This window comes from Anomalospiza imberbis, chromosome 13 (assembly GCF_031753505.1).
Source record: "Anomalospiza imberbis isolate Cuckoo-Finch-1a 21T00152 chromosome 13, ASM3175350v1, whole genome shotgun sequence".
Taxonomy (NCBI): domain Eukaryota; kingdom Metazoa; phylum Chordata; class Aves; order Passeriformes; family Viduidae; genus Anomalospiza; species Anomalospiza imberbis.
The window spans coordinates 10,282,154-10,308,938 of NC_089693.1; the positions used below are offsets into that span (position 1 = coordinate 10,282,154).

Genomic DNA, 26,785 nt, shown 5'->3' on the forward strand with positions numbered 1-26,785 from the left:
ATCCTTGCCCAGACTTCTGGTGTTTATCTAGAGACCCAACACTGGACCCAAAGTGTTTAAAGTGATCAGTTATCTTTAATGTGTTTTAGAATAGGATTTATACATTAGAAGCAGGTTATTTATTTTACAAAGTTTTGACTTGTAAGATGAATTTATTATTAATAATCTTGAATGTCTAAACCATCATTTGATTCACATTAAAAGGCCAGTTGATTAGCATGCATTCTAATTGTAATTAATAAATGTCCTGTAATTGATAATTTTTCCATTATTGTTTTGTTTTAAAAGAAAAGTAAAATGATAGAAATGATATTTGACTTGGAAATACTCTCAAATGCAATCTACAGATATGTACATCTAACAGGAAAGTGGGGAGCAGAAGTTTTAGACATGCACAATTCAGTCCATCACAATCTCTGATCTTTTCATCTCTGCTTTAAGCACAGCGTGGCAGCATCCTGACAGGAATGCCGCTGCAGCAGCACTTCCCACTACTTAGCTTATGGATAAAGCAAAAGCCAGGCAAGCTCCGTGACCTAAAGGTGTTGGACAACAATATCATAATGACCTACAGCAGCAGAAAGGCCCTTTTGTGTTTGCAGAGAGGAGGCAACCTGAAAACACTGTGTATTCATCTGGACAGCTCAGAGTCCACAAAGTGGAACTGTTTGGCCTCATTGTGGAACCCTGTATTTTGAATGCACACAAGTTAATAAATCTTTACACTAAGCTATCATACACCTACAAACCCAGATTTGACTTGCTTCTGACATCATTGGCATTCAAGAAGCTAAGGGCAGCAAGAACATGACCTATAAAGTTCAGAAGATGGCAAGAACTTGGCTTCAAATATTTTTTGTTTATTCTGTACTTTCACCTTATGCAGAACTTACACTGACATGAAAAGTAGTTCTCTGTGAGGATCAGAAAGGAAAACTTCAGCCATTTATGGTTATTGTGATATTCAGCTGTGAATATTTCAGATATTTTCTGTTTTGAAACTCACTAGGGTTTCACATTTTCATAAGGCTGATTTGTATCTGCATTTGGTGGTAACAATTTTGGCTTCTTTTCTTCCCTTTTTGAAGATAGGGATCACATGATGAATTTTTATTGATGAAAGCTGACAGCACATTGTGAATCTGGACAAAGTGCACATAACACCGGATTGTATTTGTGTCTGTTTGGGCAAGAAACGGGAACACTGGTGTACAGCATGGGAGCATGTGCAGCTCAAATGCAGCTCTGTGCTTGGGAAAGTAATGCTGCAATACAAACACTATCATTAATTAAGCCATATCACAGTTCATGAAAAATGTGCATCCCATCCTTACTTACTGGCAAAAACCACAAACAACAGGTATTTTGCACATACTAATGCTCAAATGGGTTTTAATTAAATTGGGGTTTACAGTTGATGTAATTAGATGTTGAAGTACAGTAAACATGTATTGTATTTGCAGTTTTTAAATAATTTACTATACATTTGTTTAATTGAAGAAAAAAGGTGTGTTGTTTTATTGTGGGTTTTATTAAATTGATTATTAAAGTTCACATTGTCTTATAAAATATTTATTTGTATTTCTCTCCGTCATCATCTTCAAATTCTTACACCAGTCTGATTCTTAGGGCAGCTGTGTTATGAAATGTCTGAACACTCAGCTTTAACTCAGTTTGCAGATGCTATACATAGAATTAAGTCTCTGTCTTTAGTCAACAATTTAAGACTAGCGATTTCACATGCAATAATTGCACTTCAGAAAGTATAAACTGACAAAGTATGGTGAAGGATCATCATAAAGCAACTGGCAAAACATTCCTGAAACCTTACATTCACCCTTGAGGGACCCTTGTTACCAAGGTCTGTAGACTGGAAGTTCAGAGAAAAGGCAACAGAAGACGAAATGAGAATAAAGAATAAAAGAATCAGTAAGTTTTATAGATACTCCAAGATTGTTTTCAGTATCAGCTTAGAGAAAAGGGGCATTATTATAAATAAGTTTTCATGTTTTTCCAAGCCAGATTATTTAATGTGGCTAAGATAGTTTACACACTCTTACACTGTTCTTTTCCTTCTGACAAATCCCCTGTGTGAAATGAAAATGCGTGTACTTGACAGAACTTCTTTCTAAACAAACAACTTGCAAGATGCAAGCATGTTTCCACAACCAGTATCCCTGGCTTCCAGAGCTCTGCTGGAATGCTCTTGCTGACTGAACAGATGAAATCCCGAGAAAATTCTGCCACTCCTGAAAGTCCACACTGGGAGAAGGTTTTTCCTTTCTACATCTGTGATTGTCACTCATCCTTTTCTGAAGCACAGATACAGTTTTGATGACAACCTACTCATATGAGTCAATAAAACATTTTCATATGAGTAGACTGCAAACCCTCACATTCTACTCTTCCCTTCTGAAGTGTTCTTATCCTAAGAAGAAAATTATCAGAAACATATTTTGTTTCTGAATGTTTTCCTTGCTTAATTACATGGTTTAGTTTTTGTTTTTAATTGTGTTGACATTTTGTCTGTTCAACACCAGCAGCATTTCTTTCTTCACCAGCAGAATTACCATTTAAAATGTCATACTTGAATCTGGTCTTCAATTATCTCACTACTGTACATATCTGCTATTTCTTGCAGAATCACTCCCAAGTGGCAGAGTGACTCAGAAAAGCAGAAGGCTGGCATTTAAAAGTAATTTTCTGACATAGAAGCAAAAACCCCAGAAGACACCCATCAAGTAACGAGTGGCAAGGATTCTGTTCAGGTATTCTGGTGGGATCTCATGAGGACACTGCACTGATGCTCAGGGCAGGGCTGTTAAAGCATTATTTCTCTCTACAAATAACTGTAAGTGTAATATACAAAGATGGGTAGTTGGGTAAAAGACGTGGCACATACTGCAGCAGCTTCCTAGTTCAATAAATGAATCCATTGCCAGAGAAGTTCCCTTGGGATCTCAAGGGAAGGGAAATATCCAGCTCATTTTCCTCTATCCAAAAGAACATTGCCAAGGTCTTTTTTTCTTGCTGGCTGCTCCAAACACATTCAGTTTTGTCAGGAGTGAGCACTCGTAGCTCAAATGTCATGTTTCACCAGCTCTTTGCATTATGCCGCTGCTCTCAGCTTCCCTCTCTGTTTTCTTGCCATATTCTGTCCTCTCCAGTTTCATTAATAATGTCCAGCTCACACTCTGGGCACCTGCTGCTTACAGGGTCACCGGAGCTTCTCTCACTGCACCAGGTGTGGAACACACCCCAAGAACAGTGCTGTTCAAATACAGGCCTGCCTTTGCCAAAGGTAATTTCCTCTTTGATCAATAAAATTAAAAAAAAAAAAAAGCCTTCTATCCAAGTTGCTAATTCACAGGAAAGATGTAATCTGAAAGCCTCTAGATTCCCTTTCTACCATAAAAAAAAATATAAACATCCTCCACATTCCCCACCCTTAATTATCTTTCCAGTTTCACCCTCTTCTCCCCTCTATACCAAATCGTGCTGGGCACTGATAGTCTCTCTGCTCTGGAGCTGGAAAATCCCCTACTGGTCTACTCTTCTTATTCCATTTTCCACACCTGAATGCTCTAGGAAGGACCCTACATGCTCTTTCATTCTCTGAAATACCTGACACAACTATGGAAGCTACTAGAATAAATACGGATCCTTTGCATTTACTGTTTTGCAGCTACTACAGCAATCTGCTCTTAAAACACACGTGTAGCTGCCTTCTGTGTGTAAAGCTGTAAAATGATGATATCCTCCTCATTATATTTGCTCTTTTGAGTATTTTTGCTATTTTATCTCTATTTTCCCTTTCTACATTGTCTTCTCTCAGTATTGCACAGTTTGAAAGCAACTGGTCCTAAAATGCAAGATAAAATAACTGCATTTATTACAGCTATGAAACATTTACACCTTTTATGGCATCAATTTATGTAGGGGAAAAAAGCACCATTTCATAAGCAAAAGTATAATTTTATCCTTAAGATGACTGTTTTGTGATTGCCTTATTATTATACATGGTAAAAAGATAAGTTGTTTCTCCAGGACCATTATCAGCCAGTACATGAGGGTACATAAATCATCAGTGCTGTCTCTATAGACTGTGTTTTGCATTGTTTTACATAGTAAAATAAGTGCTGATACACACAGGGATTTTTAGTTCAGCTGATGAATAAACAAAAGGACCCAGATGGCAAGCAGACTAAAAATTTGCTTTCATGCCAGGTGCATTAAGAGCACCCAAGTCCCTGCAATCTTTCTATTTCTTTTCCCAAAGCACACACAGAGAAATTATTTAATAAATCCCTAAATAAACTGATGAAACGTGAACTTAAAAAAGCAGTTACCTAAGTCTAGTATCTGACCTTTTAACTGTAAAACAGAATTTCTGAGAAAAACACTGTACACAAACATTTTCATAGTTAAGATGGTGCTCTACAGTTCAACATAGCATACAATTATTCTGCATTTTTTACAGATTTCTCGTGTTTCTGTTTCCCCTGTGAGAGCAAGTCTGACACAGCTGTATGGACAGACTCTCTCACCTGGGAGCCCTCCAGGCCGTTCCCAGCTTTTCCAGACGATGGCGCGGCTCTCCCAGTTGTGTGCTGAGCAGAGCCTTGGAGCCTTCCCTGGCGAGGGAACTTCGCTATTACACATTCTAGAAATGTCTTATTAGTAAGTACAGAAACGGCAACACAACTCCAAAACCCCAAATAAACCCCCACCAAATCCTCTTATTTTTTTCCTAAAAAAAACCACAGGGGATTTAACTTTTTAATGGATGCAATAAGGAAAAGCACAAACCTCGCACAGACTGCCCAATCAATTACTGGGAAGGAGTTTAGACACTTCTTGAAGGCATATATGGGTAAATTCCATGGAATGCATGCTCCAGTGCTTTCCTCCAGTTACAAACATCTAGGAAAAAAGTCATATGAGTAGAAATTAGTTGAGGCTCCAGAGATCTGAAATGTAATTAGATTACATTCATTAATGTAAACAAGGTAATTTATCATGCAAGCCCTTTTTTTTCTATGAAAATAAATACTCCTTCTTTGGGGTGCTGAATTCATGTTTCCAGGACAACAGATGCTTCCATCTGAAACATTCCTGACTGTGCTTTTTTCTGAAGAATCAGAGGACACTTTCAATCAAAAACATAAACTGAGGGAAACAATTTTGTTTCAAACTAGGCAGGTACAATTATAAATGACAAATATTGTTGTGTTTACATTCTGCAATTGCTAGTACAGTGGTGGTTTTGGATTTAGTGGAACAGACTTCAGAGAGAGATGATACAGCTGAGGGAGCTGATGAACTCAGACCACAACATCCTTCCAGTAAAGTCTTCTTTCATTTCTTGATGCTATTAAGCAATTCTGTATTTTCTAAACTATTGCAGAAGAGACACACCTTAAACTGGAAACAGAAATTGCCCAACCAGTTACACACTGGTTTCTTTCTATTTGCTTGAAACAGAACCTAGATGGAATAAATGAGGATGGTTTTCAAGCAACCTAGCTTTTTCAACTTGCCACAGAGCAAAGTTCAAGTCATATAATAGAAAACTCAAAGGACAGTAACTCTCTGCTTATCAATTGTTAAAGGTTCACGGGCAGTTAGCTATAAATGAAGATATGTTTTAGATACACTCACTTGTGAATAGCTATGCAGGATATCTTTTTACATTAACTCTATTAACTGTCTTTGTAACACAGGAATGAAAGCAGAATATTTTTCTTCCACAGACTTAGTACATCTGAAATTGCTCTGAGGAGAGGATCAAGAGAAGAGCTAGTTCCTAATTTTAACTGTCAGAGCTAGAAAGAGGCTGCTCACGGAGTTGGGGTAATAACAAAATTAAACCTTGCTAATCAGCCCACCACCTGCTATGGCTAAGTAGGGGTATTAATACTGCAGGGTTGTTTGCTTGGCTTTTTAAAAAAATTCTTTTTATTTTTTAAGAGTTCATATTTTGTTTCTGATACAAGGTGTGTTTGTGTACAAAAAAAAAAAGGAAAGAGGGAAGAAAACATAAAACCAGGTCATGTGGGTAGTACAGATAGCAACTGGGAAACATTAGACTCCATTACACTACCATGCAACCAAGTATGGAACATACTACTGTACCTAGAGCAGACTGTGGTGGTCAGAAATGAAGTCAGTATCTATTTCCTTTACAGACTGCAGCATAAATTGATGTGTTGTGCAGTTCAAATAAGACATCTGATGGTTTTACAGTCACTTTTCTCTGAAACAAGGTACGTTTTACCTGTCTAGCCGACACCAAAAACTTTCATTACTGTATGAAAAAAAGAATATTGGAGTGTTGCCCACATCTCCCTTCCTTGTTGTGTTTGCCATACTTTCTTTTATTTGTTTAGTGAAGAAGAAAAAAGCCCAGTAGACAAAGAACTTCACTTAGGTTCTGCTTTTTGAAACTGATTACCCTTCGTTTCAACAAATGAACTGTAGCTACAGCAATACCCTGTGCTGTACTATTCCTTTAGGAATGCAAGGTTATACCTGTGGCACTGCCAGCCAGACAACTGTGAATTTTTCTAAAAGCAGATAGGAAGGTCAAACACTTTGGTTCTTTATTGAGGGAATGCATCTATGACTTTGCTGGTAATTCTGTTTACTGCAGAGGGTGTACACCTGTGCCCTTTACACCTACTGGGAAGTGACATTCTCAGCAGTATATCCTCAAACACAAACTTCCCTGTAACACCCTGTTTTGTGTAGTGGAAATGCCTCCTCTGTGAACTCATAAAAATACAGGAACTTGAGCACAGACATCCCCAGTTCTTAAACGCTTTAATTTTTCTTAAGAAGAGAGAGAGAATTTTCAAAAAACACGTACATATACACAACCACTGCAAACTTTACTGTATTAATTCCATGCCTCCCTGAAATCAGTATAAAACATCCACCTAACTTCAAACTAATGTTTTTTCATCTACTTTGTAAAACATACTAGTGTAACGTGGAAATTATGGCCAAGAGTTTGGCTATGAGGCAATGACTAGAACTGCAAGTCATTGTGACTAGGATTGTGCACTGGATTTCTGCTTTAGGGAGTAAAGTGGATACTGCAGTCTTGAAGATGAATTAATTTTTTCTGAACATAGGATGTTTCATTCAAAGCATTTGCCAAGAGAAAAATTAAACACAGTAATGGCAGCATAATGCTAATATATTTAATAATGCTAGAAGCATGGGCAACATACTGCTAACAATCTTCAAAAATATTTAGGCTTTACTGAATTATAAAAGAAGTCACAGCAGAAGGGAAAGATGTATCATTAAATAAAACATTTTAACAGCTTCATTAAAAAACATGTTTCTTTTTCTTTTAATGTAGTGAATTGGTGATTTATTAGCAGTAGATAACTGCTTTTCTTTGGCAAACTGATAAGATTTTTCTGTTACTACCAGGGATCAGGACTTTTTGCATTTACTTCCTTGTTTGTGCAGCAGCAGCATTAGATAAAGCACGATGTTTATTAGTTACCTGCCTATTGGAAATACATTTAATTCAATTAAAAAAGTGACAACCAACAGGAAATTAAGAATGTGATAGTTTTGCTACAGTTGAAAGCTTAAACATATCTATATACATGCAAGAAGTTTTTCAGACTTGTGTGGCTTTCTGACCTCTCAGATAATACAGAACTTTGCAATGAAAAATTCGCAGTGTCCAATACTGAAACATGAAGGGAAAGAACTCCAGCTTTTCACTAATATTATGCTGTTGACAGTCTCTGTTATGATCTAGTGGGGTCGTGGGTGTTCCTCACTTACAACTCACACCATGCACCAGTGCTTTCTGAAGATAAAATACAGTTCTGTGCAAAAGGCTGATGCAGCCCTTGTGCCCACAGTGTCTACCTCTGGAGTACCAGACCAGACTGGTCTCAAGCCAAATACTGTAAAAATTAGTAAAATGATAGAAAATGGCTTGAAAACCAAAGAGTTCTACAGAACTGGAACCACAAAGTGGCATGCAGGCAGCTCTGCCTTGGGACTGCATGATTTAATGACTGAGGATTTTGACAGGATTGCTACAGAGCTCTGGTCCCCATAGTCTATTTCTGGTGCTGTATCCTAATGACTTATCCTCTAGAGTCTCTAGATTCTCAGTTTACCATCATCTGGTAACAGCAATGTCTATGCAGAATTCCCATGCCTTTCAGCAGGGAAATCTCATTATAAAATCAATGTCTGTAATAAAAGTCCCCAGTTCAAGAGCTATCATCTCCTCCCCCTGCTTCAGCAACACTTGGGGTCAATTAAGTCAGCAAACCTAGCTGAGGGAGATCTAAGGGAGTTTGAACTTACAGAAATGATGTCTTCTAATTACTCAAAAAATACACAAATGAAAAAAAGCTGTTTCACAGCTTCTGCCTGGACTGGCACTATCACAGTCTGCCAGGCCACAGAAATCACTGTGATTTATAGTGCTTAGCATTAAAAACTGCCTGATCACTTCAAGTTTGGAGTTACAGAACATGAACAAATTATTTTACCATTTACTTGCAAAGAAACAACCAGATGAACAGAATTTCAGTAACAGAACAGCCCTCACTCAAAGCAAAAGACATCCTGATAGAAGTGGGCAAGTAAGAGCCTCATATAATATTATTAGCAGATATGGCCCTTATTTTTCTGCAGCAGCATAATTTAAAGAGAGCTTTCAGTGGAATGGGCCCTACCTACCAACATAATGTTAATTTGCTAAAAAATTCAAAGAAAAACTGCAAATATTTTTATGTGAGTCTGTTGAAAGACAATGCATGCTTATGGTGACAGTTCAAAATTGTGCTTTGTTTTTTTCAGAAATGGAAAGACAATTTTAAGTACTTTTGTTATTTATGCATATAATGACTTCTTGAAATGTTTACAGTCTGTGTCCTGCTATTAGTAAGGCTCTGCCTTTTTTCCACCCATGATGCATTTATCACAATCCATCAGCATAAATAAAACACAGCAGAAGAGGACAGAGGGAGAAGGAAGGCAAGCATTGAAAGCAAGGCCTCTTCTGTTTAATTTCTTAGTTTAAACCACCAGCCTAACTATATTCTGATCTACTCATTTGACACGTAACTTTCTAGAACACAGTGCTGGTCTACCAATAAACAGTAGTAATAGAGAAATACATTAGGCCAAGAAAAAATTAAGTTTTTCTGATGTGTTTGTTTTGATGTGTGAGACAGAAAGAGATTTGGCAAGAAGAAAACATGTGCCAACAAGTAAAAAAAGAAATGAGTCTCAATAGAAAATAGGGAGGAGGATGTGAGAGGCATCAAGAAAGTAATGTCAGAGTCTAGAAATATTCTATATTGAATATTTCAAGTTGAAGTGAGTGATTTTTCTACTGCTCAACAGCCAGTAAAACTGGAAGCACATCTATTTGAATTTTAACAGATGCTCACAAGTACGTTTTAAACCTTATGGAGAGATGGTCACAAAAGTGACTTGCTTTATCTTAAAAACGTTGCATGATGAAGTTATTTACATGGACCTTTTAGGGAATGTTACACACATTCAAATCTTGGCCATGAGCAGCAGAAATGGTATTGCCAGCCAGGACAGGAGCACACCTGCCAGCCCAGCGCCCCAGCCCTGGCTGTCGCTGCTGCTGCTGCACAGCCAGGCCTGTTCATGGGACTCCACGCACAGAGCCACCAGCCTGGACACCTCCAGGGACTTGGACACAGCCATGCAGTGTCACAACCCCCAAACACAGGCCACAGAGCCAGCCTGGCACACCAGGCCAACCTGGGAGGTCTTCAAGGTGAAAATCAACACCAAACCAAACCCTTTGTCATGTCCCTGTTGCTAAGAGAGGAGGGTTTATTTGAACTAATTTGGTAACGCGGCAGTGAAGGCCAGCACTGGCCTTTATCCAGATACCCAGACAAACTATCTCTAGGGCTCCCAACTAGTGCTCTGCCACCCCCACTCTTACACCTTGCTCACATGGCCCTCAGTCCTCACACAGGCACTGTGGTGATGCTGCAGGACAGCTCTCAGTTGTTAGGGTGAAATCTGCCCCAGGCAGGCCCCGGGCTCCCCATGCTGTGAGGAGCTCTCCCATGTCCTGGGTGAGCCCTGAAGGGCAACACCTCCCCAGTAATGGCTCTGGCCAGAACACATGCACAACAAAATTATCTAAAAGTAAATGCTAATTAAACTAAACCCCTTGTTCATCTGGGCAAGGTCCAGCATAAATAGGGTTGGCACAGCCTTGGTGAGGGCGTGTGATCTTTGGCCAGGGCGAGGCGCACAGGCCAAGGTGCTTTGGATGCGGTGTCAGCACACGGCTTCGCAGGGGCCATTACTGCGACGGCTGCTTCTCGATGGAGAGAGCTCTGGGCAAACAAGCTGCCTGCTCCCTGTTCACATCAGCACCTGAAGGGCAACACTCACCAACCCCAGTGCCCCGGGCCAAGCCAGCAGTATTGCTTTTATTTCTATTTCAGTTACACTTTTTATGGGATTTCATTGTCTGTGTGCTCCCGTATGGCATGTGGATGTGCTGGGCAGCAAAGGCTTCAGACAGCAAAGGAAAACTCTGCCATGTTTGTTTAACCTGAAAGCTTTTTCAGAAGTGTCCAACACCAAATATTGGCTGGATTCAGTGAACCATTCCCATTACTCTTGTTTGTTTTCCACAGCTAGTCTTAGGGACAGCCACCCTCTGCACTAAGGCAGACAACAACTGCGGGATGCACCATTTCCTTCAACAGTTGCATCAGCCCCCGCTGTAAGTTACTATTTTCTGCAAAAAGCCACCACTGAAGTAGCCAGACATTGCAGAACTACACTAATAGCACCTTGTGGCAGAGAAATGCAAGGGGTCAGAAGAAGAAATGCTGACACTGGGGCTATCCCATGCAAAGAAACAAAAAACCTCAATGCAGCTCTCTGAAAACCACACCACCACAAGTTCTGCAGTTTTAAGGCCTTGAACTACTACTGCAATAACAAAAATTAGCAATTCATTGTATAGACACTGCAAAAAGCAGCTTTCTATTCTTCTGTTCTCCCAGAAAGCTATCTACATATAGACTACATAGAAAAATTTAGAGAAGCATGACCATAGATTCTAATGATAGATTTCTAATAGTGATTAGAACTATTACAACTCATTTCTAATGGTTTCTAACCTATACTGGAAACTCTAACAAACTAATGACCATTTTTATTAAACTTCATAATTAATATGAAATTTGGAAGTGATACAGTTCCATGTAAATGTACTAGCTAGGGTGAGAAAAGACAGTGATTGTTAAAAAAAACCAACATCAACCAAACCAAACCCAGGAACAGAATGGAGTAGGAGGTTAAAGACAGCAAAGAAAATAGAGAGAAATAAGAAAGTTGTTAAATTATTTCAATAGCCTCTAAATTGTTCATGGAATTAAAACTCACAGGTTTGCATGAGACAGATCAAGGAAGTCTTACAGTTCTCATAAACTTCAGCTCATAAAATTCAACCACTTGAATCTCTACTTTTTGTAGAACAAGGAAATAACTTGTATATTGCTTTATAGATTTATGTTGAGTAGCTGACTGGGGAGAAACAGTAATTGTGTGTATGCTACTTATAAGAAAAAACCCTTTATGCTGGAGAAAGATTTTTAGGGACAGTCAAAGAAGACACAAAACCCTAAGAACTTTAACAATATTCATATTCTTTCTGAACTGCCAAAAAAAAGAGATTTTTTATATTGTGTAAAAACCCTCCCCAAAAAATCTGTATTAAGAAAGAAAAACAGAACAGCTTACAAAGCAAAACAGTTTTATTACCAGAGCTGTTATGCTTCAGGACATGATAAAAGAAGCAACAACCTGTGACTGACAGCAGTCACACTGCTTAATGTGCTACTGGAAACATCACTGAAATGTGGCTAAATACAAAAATTTACTAAAATTTACTTACACTTATTTTCCCAATATTGACAGATACTTAGGTCATAGTATTTGCAGCCAAAAAAAGTGACTTTCTGAGGAACAATTAATGCATCAACCCTGAGCATGGCACTTTGTTTTTGCTACAGTCCAGTAGAAATATGGAAATACAGAGAAAGATTTTTAAATATTTTCTATTTTAAAATACTTAAAACTTGTATTCCTCAGAGCTCTGTATTTTTGTGGTTCTATGCTATTAAATCTTCTCGTAATGTTATTTCTTAAATGCAAGCTAAGGACTTATTCTGAAGACTAGTAGTTCCTCTCACTCTAAAACATAAATGCTGCTGAGTCATCCTTACTAGATAAACTTAAACTTATGCAACATTTAGATTATTTTTTTCTCAGCTGAAGTAAACAAAGCTTCTGAAGCCAAGCTACCTTGGAATTCAGCAGACAGCTTTTCTAAATGAAGTCTGTCATTGCTGCAGCAGAATTACCTAAAGCACTTGACTATTACTCATTTAAGGGGACTTTTCCCAATTAGCAGTTGTTTCACTTTTGCTTTCTTCCTCACGGAAAGGATTATGAATTCTGACCATCCATTATAAGAGAAACTGTGGAACAGACTGAGAAACTGCTTGGAGAGGGCACATACAGAAAATATCTACAAAAGGACTGTTCTACCATTGGATGCTCTTATTGTCTCATGATTTTACTGGGAACCTGCCCATTACATTCTTTCCCTGGCCAACCCATAAGCAAACACATAGAAGCCTGAAGAGGAATAGTCTCTTCATAGAATCATTCCTAATTTTAATCTGTTAGCTTCTATTTGATAAGAGAGGTATTCCTAATAGCATGTAGAAATCTTTAAAAATATTGTTAATTGTGCAGTGTGTTAATTGCAGCTTGCACTTGAACAACGTTGAACAAAAAGAAGAAATTAACTCTGTGTAGTTCTTGATAATGCAGATTTTCTAATTCTAGTAACTTCAAAAAAATTTAATCATGAACAATATTTAAATACAAAAGAAATTACCTGATTTTCATTTCCCTTCTAGCCATGCTTAACTCTTAGGTTTTGAGGTTCTAAATCTGCTGTCTTAAATAACCTATTGGACTCCTCGGTGGCTAAGTTTCAGCATTTGCAGCACAACATTAGTTTTGATTTAATCTGTCCCCACATCTAACACAGACAAGGAATGCAAGTGTACTGTATGACCACATATGCTGCCATACAAAGACATCCTCTGGCTATGACTTTGGTCTCTATATAACATTGAAATACAGAACAGAAAGGAAGGAGACCAGGAATCCCAATTTAGAAAGGTTTTTGAATTTACAATAAATGTATAAATTTAGATTTTATTTTATTAAAAATGAATAAAATGGCAAAACGAATGTATTTTGAAACAAATCCTGAAATTCTACAAAAACTATGAAGGCATTTTTGATCCATAATTACCATCTGAATACTCAAAAATTTACATCAAATGCTTATTGAAAATGAATATTTTGATTCAGATTTTTGGACTATGTGGATGCTGTATGCCAGCTTCTAAAGCAACATGAAACTCCTCATCCAGAGTCCAAAAAAATGTAGGGAGACCCTAAAAATGTAGCAGAAGCATTTCCGCACACTGATTTCAGTAGTCAAGTTTGTGCAGAAGTGATTCCACTAGATTCATAGGGTACCTTTTTCAGGCAACAGAAACTTCTCACTTTGTAAGCTTTTTGACCTTTTCCAGCTCTTCTATAGGCTGCCACTGCTGATTGATTGTTACCAGCTGGAAGAAATGGAAAATATGAAAGTTAGTAAAATCCCCGTGAGCATTTACTCCACTCCCATATCAAACATCAACTTATTGCTGAAGAAGTTCTGGTGGCTTTACATTTTCCTTTCAGAAATATGCAACAGATGACATAATAATTTGTTGAACAAAGTCACTTGGATATTAATTAAGTAATCATGCCAAATAATTTTACTTTTCCTTATCCTAAGTGCTCTAATAAATTAACATGTTTTTCCTTCAGGCTACAGTACTCAAATATTCTTACTCAATTCTGTAATTCAGGAACAAGGTAAGGGTAAACAGCACTTCCTCTAAACTCCAAGTTTCCACTGTTATCGATGGAATTGAGTAAATGGATGTTTGGGGTGGGAATGGACACAGGATAACAACCAGAAGTACAGTGTGAATTTGAGATCAGACCTACAGTGTAAGAGATCCCTATCATTAAGAAATAGAGTGAAGACAAAGTAACGAATGAAGCATTTGTTTCCACTTTTAACTAGATACACATCAACTTTACATTTGTTCTCTCGTTCATATTTTGCTAGTTCTTACACAGTGAAAGAAGTGACTCGTGCTGGAAATTTATGCTATTTATACATATATTATATGTATAAATTACCTTCTGAGGCTTGGCAGGATCAATAGTTTCCCATGGTTCTGAACTGCCAATCTTGTGAATACTTTAAAAGAAAATAAAACAGGTATTATGTTTTGAGGTGTGTCCTTGAGCATATTTTCATATGAGCAGCCTATTGTCAGTAGAGCTATTCACTTTAGTAAGGAGCTCCCTAAAACACAAATTTACAGGTTTGGGCACTGTATGTTAAAATCTGGATAGGAGTCAATGATGGGTTGCTTTATTTGCAGCTTCCAAAGCAACAAGCAAGCCAGCACTGTTCACATATCATTGTGAGGGAAGCAAGCTGAAAAATCAAAGCTGAATAAAGACACAAAGTAAGAGGGCTTTTCCCCTGACAGTTAAAATGCCTATTCCAATCACTTTAAAATAAATAAATAAACTCCCAAAAGCTTTAAGAGTATAGGATTTGGCTCCAATTATCAGCCAAGCCATTGGAATACTATCTTAAGTTAATACTATCAAACACTGTTCTTTATATACACATCTATAGCCTGGGTACAATCGTCTATGTGCATCTCATCTACCTATGTGATAATATGAAATTCTTAATCAGAATATTTAATACTTCTTATACCTAAAGCAAGTAATTATTAAATCAAAAGTTAGGAAATAACTTGGACTACACTCCAAATTAATTAATTTCCTCACTATTTACAACTTGCAGATACTTCAGTCTAGAAGTACCCAATACTCTGGAACATGTGCCTGCATCTTTTTGTGTTTTTTTCTTTTTTATGTGTTTAAAACACAATGGTCAAATACTCGGTTAAATAAAACAATTTAGGGTAAGCTCCAAGCAGTAAGTTTTTGCTTACATCACATCAGATTTGCTGAATAGGGAATAGACAGAAAAAGAGAACGCCCCAACTGCTGCCAAGGACAATATTCCGGCCAGGGGAATGAGCTGAAAGATAAAAGAGAGAAAAGAGGTGATCTTCTGTCCCAGCTGCAGACCCACGAGTAGGGGGAGCAAGGGTGACACAGAACTAGGGAGGGATTACCTGTTCCTGTCCTTTACCTCCATATTACTCTTTACACCACTTCACTTTTACCTCTGTATTACCCATCTCCACACCCCACTTTTGATACATGAACTTTACGGGTTCCCATCTCCTAGGGAAATCAAGTGGCAACCCCGGTGCGGTCGCCTGAGCCCCCCGCATCCCTCCCCGCGGGCGGGTAACCACGGCCCCGACCCCTGAGGCAAACTCACTTCTCTTTTCGTTTTAAGCGTGTGCAGGATGCCCTTGTTCATGCTGGCGGCTGCGGAGCGGCGCTGCCGGCGGCTCTCAGCGCCCCGCGGGTGAGGCAGGAGGCGCCGGCCGGGCCCGCCCCGCGCTCTTCGAGCCCCGCGCCCTGAGGGGGCGGCACAGCGCGCCCCCCTGCGGCCGGCGCGGGGCGGGCCCGCAGCGCCCCCTGCAGGTGCCACAGGGAGCGGCCGGACAGAGCGGGCGGCGGCCCGCGGCCCGCCTTCTCCCTCCGTGACTGCAGCGCTCAAACCTGGCGTCTCCAAGTCTGCTTCGTCTGCTTCAGGCAGCTGCCCGAAGAACAGGGTATCTGGGCAAACACCCAGTGATGCCACAGCCTGCCTCTTCAGAGCTCGGAGAGGTGCCTACAGTGACCAAGAGGAGCCCAGTGTCACCATGTCCCCTTGTGCTGCAGCAAAAGCTCAACCCAGGCTCACGTTCTCATCTCTCTTGTGTTCCCCAGCTCCTATCACTTGCCAATATCCCTCTCTGAGAAAAACTACCAGGGCAGGCTGGAGGTGAGAGCAGGTGACTCCTGTACATTTGTTTCTCCCTTTTCCTCTTGCCCACGGGAAAGCAGTGAGAGGAAGGAGAGGCTGCCTTTACCACATGTTCTGCTCGCTCCCTGCAGCAAGGAACAGACATGACAGGGCACAATCTGCTCAGCTGCTCCTTCTGGAGAGCAAGTGTGGAAATCAAGCAGCACCATCTTCAGGGCAGAGGAGCTGGCAGCCTTTTACTGTAACAAGAAGTCGTGACTGTAACAACTTTGAGGTCCAGCAATTCCAATGCAAACTCTCAAAGACTGGGAAGCAAAACTGAGAGTTTTCATAATTTTTCTCAGCACTGCTGCTGAGAAACTTTTGTGTATTTGGGAAGGTCATGAACTACCGATAAAGCTACAGGATTGTCCTTTCTAAAAGTTGGTGATGAAAGCCACCAAGCTGTAGGGCCGTTGTTTGTATCTGAACCCTTTCCTAGGTTTCAACAGCTTCTACTACTGCCTTTTGCCTTCCTCAGTCACCAACCGCCTTAGAACTTCCTTTTCAGATCCATCTCACTATAAACCACACTCAGTGCAGTCCCTAGTGTGCCTGTTATGAGAGAGAAATATTTGTTAATGGGCTTATAACTTCTGAACCTCAGCTAAAACAAGGAACTGACTTTGACAGTGGTGTATTTTGTTCCCAAGCATTTTCACTGGGAAAAAGAAAAGGTAATATAAAAATACTAAAAACCTTCCTACTCTAGTAAGTTAAAATGCATACTTACATACATATAATACCAATTTCCTTAGAAGTGTCTGTGTATTTTAGAAGGCAACATACAAAAATGTATTGACAAGGAATGGCTGAGTGGGGAAAAGAATTCTGCAGAAATTCCCTTTTCTAAAGAAGAAATTATAGTTTGAATTGATTACATACGTGGTATCTGCTTACTCAATCCCAATGTTTGTACAGTGAGCAGCAACTAATCTAAAATTACTCCCAAAACCCCTGACTTCCAAACCTACACCAAGGAGTTAAGCACTGACAACCCTTTCACTGCCACTGTATTTTGGAATCTGCTTGTAAGAAAGTAAGCCTGTATATAGGCACATATAACTCACCTTACATTTTATATAGAGTGGGACTTCTTCCTATTTAATTTCCTGAAAGCTTTTCTATTTCTTGCATATTTGCTGTCTTTTGGAGACTTCACAACACATTTTAAATTTTCTTATTATGCCATTTTTGTACTTAAAAGTAGGAAATCTATAGTTACACTAAGCTGCTCCATAGTGTTTTATCAAAGTATTTCAATTACTTGTTTCATCAGACATAAACCTACCCAAAGCAAACAAGATTTTAATTTATTATTATTTCAATTACAGAACTTTTTGGAAGTGACACTTTACTGTATTTCATACTCCCTGAAAACTACAGTAAGTACAGTATTAAAAAGCAGGAAAGATAAAAACATTTTCAAAATCTTTGTAATATATTTAAAAATACTTATACCACTCCTTTACAGATTCAAGAAGCTAATTTTTGATTAGAGAATTTTTCATAAAATTCCAAGACTTTTATGTTTAAAGATGGTTTTACAGTCTGCAATGATTTCACAAAATGTTCCTGTTTTACAGCAGTTGCTTTGAGTCCATTCTCTTGCAATGCCAACAAAGCAGCCTTTAAAAGAAAAAAAAAAAACAACTTAGTCCTTATCATGTTTTAAATTGTAAAGAATACTGTAAGTATTCTAAAATATTTTACAAGGAACAAAGCATTAGTTAAAGCATCTGAAAACAGCATTGTATATCTTACAGTTATTTAACAACTGATAAAGATCCAAGTAAGGTTACCGTAACTTTTTCATTCATTTTTTCTGTCTGGATTAGGCAATACATCCATTATGACATAAGCATTTAGATTTTCTTGCTAGTCTTCTGTCTTTTACACAACTCAACTCAAATTCTGGACCCCTCTTCTTCTCTCTCTTCTTTTTTCTTTCTAGACTTGATAGTACCTGCTAATTTCAACTTGCAGTACAAAGAATGCAATTTACCTAGATGTGAGCATGGATTAGGGAGGGCCACATGAAATAAAGGGTAGTACAGTTCCTTGACTTCTTGTAAATTATCACAGACAGACTTTATTCTTAATTGGCTGTTCTATTTAAAGAATGAACCCTTGTTCAGTTCTTCTGTTTTAAGCATTTTCTTTGGATTTTCAGTGCAAACTGGGAAAGTACCTTTACTACAGATGGCTTAGTAACATCTATGAATTAGCTCTCTTTTTTCATTCAAAGGTGTTATTTAGAGTTTATTTCACAGATGAGTCAGGAATATTTCTTACCTCCTTGCACAGATTTTCAATATCAGCTCCAGAGAAGAGGTCTGTTAGGACTGCCATATCTTGTAATGACACATCGGTATCTAATGGAATTTTTTCGGTGCAGATTTTCAAAATGGAAAGTCTTCCCTGTAAATTGGTGCATATTATGCAAGAAAACAAAACCAAACAAACCAAAAATTAATCTTTTTCCAAAGCAGTACCAAACTTGAAATTAGAGCCAAGGAAAATCCAGAAAAGTACCAAAACTACCTGGTTTTGGTGGAAGAATAAAATGCTACTAATGGAGATAATGCACTTCTGGTTGTCTCATATATTTAAGGTCTATTATTCACAGTCATTCCTTGCTTCAAGAAAACACAGTGTTTTAGGGTGAACAGGCCTGATTTGGCATGCTTTGAGACAATTTTTTTTTGTGCAGCTCAGGACAAATAGGTACACTAGCCTTGGGAACAGTACACAAAAATTGTTTGAATCAAGGACAGACAGCTTCTTTTGGTGTGTCCTGAATTGTAGCTTGATTTTGTAAATATGTATTTTCCCTATTTTCCATATGCAATACTGTAACTACCTATTCCAGCTGAAATGTTATTGGTGTTTAAAATACAAATATCTTTATTACTTTTAAAATTTTTTCATTGTACCTTGAATTTGGTGACTGATCTCCAGTGAAACACCTACCATTTCTTAAGTATGTTACAGGAATATGCCCCCTTTGCTCTTAAAGTATGCTGGCAATGAATATCTCTCCCTTGAAAGCCACATATGGATGTGTAATACCTTCAGATCTGGTGGTGGAATATAGATCATCTTGTCCAGCCTTCCAGGACGGAGTAAGGCATCATCCAACATATCTGGTCTGTTTGTTGCAGCAACTACCATGAAATCTTTGTTCAAAGTTTCCTGAAACTCTAGCTGAGTAAGAGATCATGTAAGCAAATTAGTGCAACACAGCTGAGACAGATATTATCAAAAGTTATTAGTTAACTACTAATGAGAAGAGAGGGAGGGCAAAAAGATAATGTAATGTTACAAGTAGTTAGCTTCCCTTTAATATTAGTATTTTGTCTTTCTTGAAGTTAAAAATTGCCTTGGTGCAGAGCAGATTACATGACAAAGAAGAAATACAGTTAGTATCTGCCTTGGCAATAAATAAAGACTTTTCTTTGACCAGATTGTAACAAACAACTTTTTATATGCAAAAAATTCAGTATCCTACAATTCTGGAACTGTTTTCTTTGTTATTCCCCCAGAAAGTACCATCATAAGAAAAAAATTATATACAAAAAAGCTGAATATTAAATGCTGTGAACAATTCACTGAAAAGTGAAGGTACAAGTTTTTGTTTAAATAACTAACTGATCATAACTGTGCTGCTTTTGTATGCATTATGTGTGAGAAAGAACTGCAAATGAAGTAGGGGAAGTATTTAGAAAAAGTAAGCTCAGGGAAGAATTTGTTTAAGAGTAAAAATCGCATAATCAATCTAAAAAATGACTTCAGTGTCAAGAAAAGGAATTTTGTGATAGAAGATGAACACCCAACTAGTAATGCTCACTAGCCTGTGAGGGTATTTTGTTCAAACAAAGCCTCACTGAGAAACAATGTATGTAAAAACAATCAGCAGCCTATATACAGTATCTTCTAAAAACTAGCAATTATGATAGAGTAAAACAGCTTCTTGTATGTTTTTAAGTTTGAGGATTTTAAGTTTAAAATGTGAATGCCAACAAATAATATTTTTGAAACAACTGGACAGCAATTCTTCTTCTTCCTATACAGAACAGGGAGCATAAATACCTTTCTTTCCTCATCACTTTGTTCTTGGCACTGAGCCTCAAGCTGTAGCTTGCCTCCTCTTCTTTCCGTAACTTTCAGCCCAATCCCATCCAATTCATTGAGAAGAACAGAAAGAACCCGCTCTGAGACACCATGGCCAGTTCTGCAGAGTGCCCGAGATCCCAAGATAGAATCAATCTCATCTAGGAATATTATTGCTGGAGTATTTGCTCTTGCTTGGCGAAAAACCTTTTCAACAAATGTCAATAAAATAAAACATTAATGCCTGCATTCTATCAGTTAAGGTGAAAAAAGAATCCCACTTACACGTACTCTGTATTTTACTTAACGTGAAAGGTACATTTGTAATGATACTTAAGAGCTGTTCTGGCTTACATTTACTATTGGCAAATTTTGCTTCTTTTTTATATTCCTAAATGAACTGAAAACAAAAGGCTAGAAATCCAAAGTTTATCACTGGTATAATTTTAGGGATAGACTCTCACTTTATCTACATGTGAATCTGTAAGCCATTTCTATTTTATGATCAGATGAGAGCTCTATCATCTTTTCAACAACAAAATTTAGGTCTAACGAATACTTTACAAAAATCAAGCAAAAATAGACTACAGAACCTCACACAAATTAAAAACTGTACCTGAGACAAAATCTTCTCTGAATCTCCAATGTAAGGTGAGAACAGGTCAGCACCACTTACAGAGAGAAAGGAACAGTGACAACTCGTGGCCACAGCCTTCACCAGCGTGGTTTTGGCACACCCAGATGGCCCATAGAGAAGGATACCCTTGGGATGAGACAGGCCCATCCTGGCAAACGCCTCAGGAAATTTCATAGGCCACTCAATACTCTGGCAATACATAAAAAAGGGATGAAATTCTTAGTAACAAGCAATCAATAAAACTGCCAAGTACGTTATTTCCTCTCCTTGATACAAACATTAATTGGAAATCCGAGAATAGTGAGTTAGCCTTTCATCATATAATGCCCCCGCTTAAAATTCCTATTTGAAACAGAACTAAAAGCAATCCTGAAGAGATAACAGCCAAGAACCATCCCTGGATAAATATTCAGGAATGGAAAAATTATCTGGCTACAAGTTAAGTATTTTTAAGCTACTAAAAACATGCCTATTTTCCCATGATGTTACTATGCTTGGTGGTGGTAACTGCAAGATTTCTAATTCAAACATTGTAATAACACTGTAATAATGCTTAAAATACAATTTATAATCAGGTAATTTGCAAAAGAAATAATTTTCATAATGCAGCATACAGAATACTTTGGAGTACATATTAGAAATTAGCTGTTTATCTAATTTAGTTTAATAGATTACCTGTTTTAACTTTAATTTCACATCATCAAGACCACCAATTTGCTCCCAAGTTACAGGTTTACACTCTGTTAGTCCAACTGCACTTCGAAATGAGGATGGTTGAATTTTTTTAAAAGCTTCTTGGAAATCTCCCATGTTAATCACGGTTTCAGTTTCAGTTGAATCCTGAAAAAAAAGCCCAGATATAGCATATTAACACCATTTTAATGCAATACTTAAATGCTGCATTAATTAATATGCAAAACACTTCACATAAGGCTAAATACAACTAATATGGAAGTCAATACCTGACCTAATGAGCTTAAACACTGCACACACAAAAGTGCAACATAAAGTATGACCTCTTTAATAACAAGTTTTTACACAGGAAAAAAAAATTGAAAGAAATTAATGTTTCAGAGAAAACTACTAGTCCCTAAACTATAGCTCCATTAGGTAGTGATCTGCTAAATCAAATAGTTGCTTTCGGGGTTAACATCCATCACATCCCACAAACTTATGAATAGAAATAAAAAAGTTGCAAAATCCATTTTCACCACACACTGAAAAATGTAACACATTTTACCTGAAACAGGCTATAAAATGCCACTATTAAACCACAAATGCAGTAACAGAACTAAGGTGAGAACTGAAAGAAGCAAAAATAACGTATTTATATTTATAATATGATTGATGCGAGTCTTCAACATATCGAGCTTTTCAAGTAAAGTATTAATGAGGAAAGGGTAGTACAAATATTACTGGCATTGTTCTTGACTGATTTGCAACCATACCAAAGAGCTGTGGGACACTGCCTGCATGGCAGCTTCTCTGCAGAGTGCTGTAAGGTCAGCTCCAACATACCCAGTCGTCATTTCTGCCAGCTTAGCCAAATCAACCTCTGCAGAAATGGGCATGTCAGATGTGAGCAACTGCAGGATGGATCTTCTCTGTGTAACTGTTGGGGTCCCAATAATAACCTAAACCAAACACAACAAACAAAAATTGTAAGTAGATAATTTGCCATACTCGTTTATTTTACAGACCTAAGCAAGCAACTCTGTCTCTGCTTTATATTGGCTACTGAAAATTTATATATACTTATATCCCAAATAAAGAGTTTTACAGGAAACTTATTGCCAGCTCTATACAAATGACAAGTATTTAAAATACCATTTACTTTCCAAGTGAACAGTGTTTGCATAAAGATTTGTTGGTAAGACACCATCACATAGTGTTTATCAAGCCCTGTAACACTGAAATAATAATTTCCTTACATCACAAGCACTAAATTAGACTAATATGATAGGAAAAAATAAAATAGATAAACATTCATATATTATTGAAAATCGGGTAAAACATCATCATGAAAATACATCTCAACAATCTATAAATCCCAGAAAATAATGAAATTTATAATTATGAAAACATTAAGGAACTTGATTAAACTGGTGATCTAGGAGTGGGTTTAGCCAGGAAAATAAACAATACAAGCACAAGCACTATGTGTTGTATAACTGCATGTGTTTTTCTTCTTTGGACTACTAGGCTAATGGAAGTTTTCCAGAGTAGACCCAAACTCTGTTACTGAAACCTGAATAGAAGTTTTGACACAGCAGGTTACTAGTTCTCTGTCACAATAAATTTTTAAGGAGAAATGCACAAATCTGCAATCTAGGATTTAAATGGAAAAAATCCAATCCTGTAAAGCTATGCATCTGTAAGCAAACAAAGCCCCTGAAGATCAGGTCAATGTCTTTATGATAAAGAAGCAAAAAGACTCCTCCCATCCATTTTCATCTATATGGAACTCTCAGTGAGCTGAGTAAAAAACACTAAAACAACCATACCCAAGTTGCAGCAAAGACAGAAACAAGACACCTGTCTCAAACCTGTAGAATCCCACTATGAAACATGACTAGAAGACATTAAAAAAAACCCAAAACTATTAACAGCCCCCTTCCACCCCAACAAGGAAAGAAAAATGTGAATGCATGAGTAACAGGGTTTATTTACCTCTCTGTCAAATCTGCCAGGTCTTCTCAGTGCAGGGTCTATGGCATCAGGCCTGTTTGTCGCTGCCACAATGACCATCTTACCCTCACTCCCTACACCATCCAACAGCGTCAGCAACTGAGCAGCAATACGATCTTCGGGAGCATTGTTTGAACTTCCTCGCTTTGGGCATAAAGAATCAATCTCATCAAAAAAGAGAATGGTTGGGCCCTCGTTTGACATCTCTCTGCCCTTTTCAAAGACTCTTCGCAAATTCTCTTCACCTTCTCCGGGTCTTGAACCGTGGAGGGCTGGGCCACTGATGCCAAACAGATATGCACCCAGCTCTTTTGCTACAGCCTTTACCATCAGAGTTTTCCCTACACCTGGGGGCCCAATTAACAGCACTCCATTAGGGACAGAAAGACCCAGCTTCTTCAAAGTTTTTGGAAAGCGGAAAGGCAGATCAATCATTTCTTTCAAAGACTTCCCTACATCATCCAGTCCTGCGATTGGAGTTTTTGCAGTGTTTTCTGACAGATGTCTGTACCATTCTAAAGTGATCACCTCCTTCATTTTTATGCTTGTCTGGGGAGTTACCAATCCAGCTCCCTCCTCCTCCATCAAAGGAGATGCAGACAGTATTTCAATATACACCACGGGATTTTCGGGACTTGGGGCAACAGTAACAACATAACGAGGCGAAACGTACACATTTCTTAGCAGCTCTCTGATTGTCTCCTGCAACACCGCTCTGGGAGTCGACTTTTTCAGCGCGGCGCTCCTGAGGACCACTCTGACAGCCGCCGTTCGCAGCTGTCGGTACGGCAGCAGCTGCAGCCGGCCCACGCTCAGCGAGAGGCCGCGCAGGGCCCGCGCCGTCAGCCCCGCGGTGCTGCAGCTGAGGTCGGCCTGCAAGTACCCGTCCGCCAGGTCGTGCCGGGGCCACGCCGTGCACACACAGCAGCCGCCGGGCAAGGAGATCCTCAGCGGGGCGCCGATCCTGGCTCCCAGGAAGGAGAGCGCGGCAGGTCCCAAGCGGCACCGCTGCGTGCCCTCATCTCCTGGGTCCAGCGGGAGCAGCTTGAAGACTGCCGCCTCCATCGCTGCCTCCGCAAGGGAGGGCAACAACCCCCCTGCTCTGCGCGGGCCCGTCGGCCCCTTACTCACCGCGCCTCGCCCTCCCGCGGGGCTCCCGCTCCGCCACCGCCCGGCATTGCCGGGACGGGACGGGACGGGACGGGACCCCCGGGCAGGGACTCCCGGGCAGGGACTCCCGGGCAGGGACCCCCGAGCAGGGACCCCCGGGCCGGAGCGCAGCCCAGCCGCTCGCGCGCCGACAGGCGGCGCCGCGCATGCGCTACAGCGGAGCACGCGCACTGCGCCCCGCCTCAGCCCCCACAGGGTGGCGGAGTGAATTCGCTAGGAAGGGGGCTCCGAGGTCATGGAGTACAGCCTGTGTCCCGACATCACCGTGTCAGTGTGCCACGTCCAGTCTCTCCTTAAACACAGCCAGGGACAGTGATTCCTGGGCAGTTCATTCAATATCTAGTCGCCCTTCCTGTGAAAGATTTTTTTCCTAATGTCCAACCTAAACCTCCCCTGGTGCAGCTTGAAACTGTGGCCTTTTGTCCTGTCTGGGAGAAGAAGCCAAGCTCCACCTGGCTACAGCCTCCTTTCAGGGAGTTGTGGAGAGCAATAAGGTCCTGCCTGAGCCTCTTTGTCACCAGGCTGAGCTCTCCGTGCTCCCTCAGCCATTCCTCACAGGACTTGTGATCCAGGCCCTTCACCATCTTCGTTGGCATTCTCTGGACCTGCTCCAGTCCCTCAATGTCCTTCCTCAATTGCGTGGCCCAGAACTGGTCACAGTACTAAATGTCTGCCACCTCCCTCGTGCCCTGCCTCAGCCACTGCCCTGGGCCTTCCCTTTTGAAGGGCTGTCAAAGCAATGCTTGAGGTGAGTGCTGTGCCCTGGAGACTTCTTATACCCTTATTCCACAGATGAAATACACTGACCCCCCCTTTCTAATTGTCATCTGGCTTGTTCTCCACAGAGCTGGTCACAACAGGGCTTGTTTGCCACCCTCATTTCTTTGCCCTCTTTTTGTGTCCTCAGTGCTGCCCGCTCGGTCGGTGCTTCTGAAACATCTTCCCAAATATTTGGCTTCCCCATTCCTGTGCCCCTGCCAGTGCTTCCCTCTGCTCCTGTGTCACCCGTGGTCACCATTACTCAGCTGTGGGCGCTGGTTAAAAAATGTGGGAGCCACATGATTGGCTTGAGAAGCTGCTGATACGAGTAATTAAGACCCAGATACTCATTCAACATTTGGTAAACCTGTTGTAGTATGTTGCTCTGACAAATGCTTAGTCAGCATTTAAGACAAGTTTTGGTCCCCCACTTTCTTAGATTGTGCCATGAATTGTGTGGTGCTTTCTAAAACTTTCTAGGAGGTCTGTAAGTGTTTTGGGCTACAAGATAAAATTTAGTATGTGCATAGTTTATTCTTGATAGTAGCTTCATTTTAAATAAAGCCACACGTGCTGAATACACGCAGACTTTGAGACCACAGACATACAAGAATTGGGATGTCAAAAGCTCAGTGCTAGTCAGACACAGTTAAATTCACAGAAAACCCAGAGAAGGTGGTTTACAGCATAACTACAATCTGTCCTGCATTGTATTCTGAAGGCCTCAGGAAGGGCAGTGTAAGAAAACCTTTGTGGTTTAATCACATTCCTTACTGAACCAAGGCTCTATGCAAAGTATTTGAGTAAGCCATGTGAATAAAAGCAGGCAGTGTTAAGAGAACCAGTTCATAATAGTTCTAAATGCTGAATGGGAACTCACAAAATTTTATAGGTCTGTGTAGTGTGAAAAACAGCAAGCCTTCTCTTTAAGCCTAATTATTGCAAAAGGGCCTGTAATAGATTTCCTTTCAATTAATGACCAAATTTTCTCATTTCAGTGCTTATTTTCTATTCCTCTACTCCTGGATATCTACTTAATCTTTCTTTTCATAGCACAGTTCTACTGCATACATATGCAAATGTTTATATGGAATATGCTCATCTGGAATATGTAGACTTACCAGGTATTTGTTGTAGGACATACTAATGTCTGTCCTGAGAATGTACAGACAAAAGGTTATAAGGAGCTTTCATTCCAAGAAGGCAAATGTATTTTCAAGCCAATGTCTTATAAACATATTCTTTTGTTTTATTTCTTTCCAGCAAAGGTT

General features: G+C 39.4%; 2 protein-coding genes across 2 annotated transcripts; both read right to left on the reverse strand.

Annotated features, from left to right (window-relative positions):
* Positions 1-288: 288 nt before the first annotated feature.
* Positions 289-15,737, reverse strand: C13H15orf48 (chromosome 13 C15orf48 homolog). Its single transcript, XM_068203872.1, has 4 exons — positions 15,575-15,737; positions 15,177-15,265; positions 14,341-14,401; positions 289-13,712 (listed from the first exon to the last, which is right to left on the reverse strand). Exons 1-4 carry the CDS (start codon positions 15,614-15,616, stop codon positions 13,644-13,646), a joined length of 261 nt encoding a protein of 86 aa, XP_068059973.1. The 5' UTR covers positions 15,617-15,737; the 3' UTR covers positions 289-13,643.
* A 1,694-nt stretch (positions 15,738-17,431) lies between these two features.
* Positions 17,432-24,776, reverse strand: AFG2B (AFG2 AAA ATPase homolog B). The gene is made up of 8 exons (XM_068203870.1): positions 23,568-24,776; positions 22,346-22,531; positions 21,573-21,737; positions 20,877-21,086; positions 20,240-20,467; positions 19,220-19,354; positions 18,443-18,568; positions 17,432-17,776 (listed from the first exon to the last, which is right to left on the reverse strand). The coding sequence occupies exons 1-8, from the start codon at positions 24,648-24,650 to the stop codon at positions 17,624-17,626; spliced, it is 2,286 nt and encodes a 761-aa protein (XP_068059971.1). The 5' UTR covers positions 24,651-24,776; the 3' UTR covers positions 17,432-17,623.
* Positions 24,777-26,785: the final 2,009 nt, after the last annotated feature.

What these genes read in the sequence shown, in the direction of transcription:
- C13H15orf48 (XM_068203872.1), bottom strand. Translation starts at nt 15,616, where the DNA reads ATGAACAAGGGCATCCTGCACACGCTTAAAACGAAAAGAGAA. An exon ending in CGCTTAAAACGAAAAGAGAA is followed by an intron (nt 15,266 to 15,574) that starts GTGAGTTTGCCT and finishes TTTATCTTTCAG; the next exon opens with CTCATTCCCCTGGCCGGAAT. An exon ending in ATCCTGCCAAGCCTCAGAAG is followed by an intron (nt 13,713 to 14,340) that starts GTAATTTATACA and finishes CATTTCTTCCAG; the next exon opens with CTGGTAACAATCAATCAGCA.
- AFG2B (XM_068203870.1), bottom strand. Translation starts at nt 24,650, where the DNA reads ATGGAGGCGGCAGTCTTCAAGCTGCTCCCGCTGGACCCAGGAGATGAG. An exon ending in CTGGCAGATTTGACAGAGAG is followed by an intron (nt 22,532 to 23,567) that starts GTAAATAAACCC and finishes TGTTTGGTTTAG; the next exon opens with GTTATTATTGGGACCCCAAC. An exon ending in TGAAATTAAAGTTAAAACAG is followed by an intron (nt 21,087 to 21,572) that starts GTAATCTATTAA and finishes ATGTATTGCCAG; the next exon opens with AGTATTGAGTGGCCTATGAA.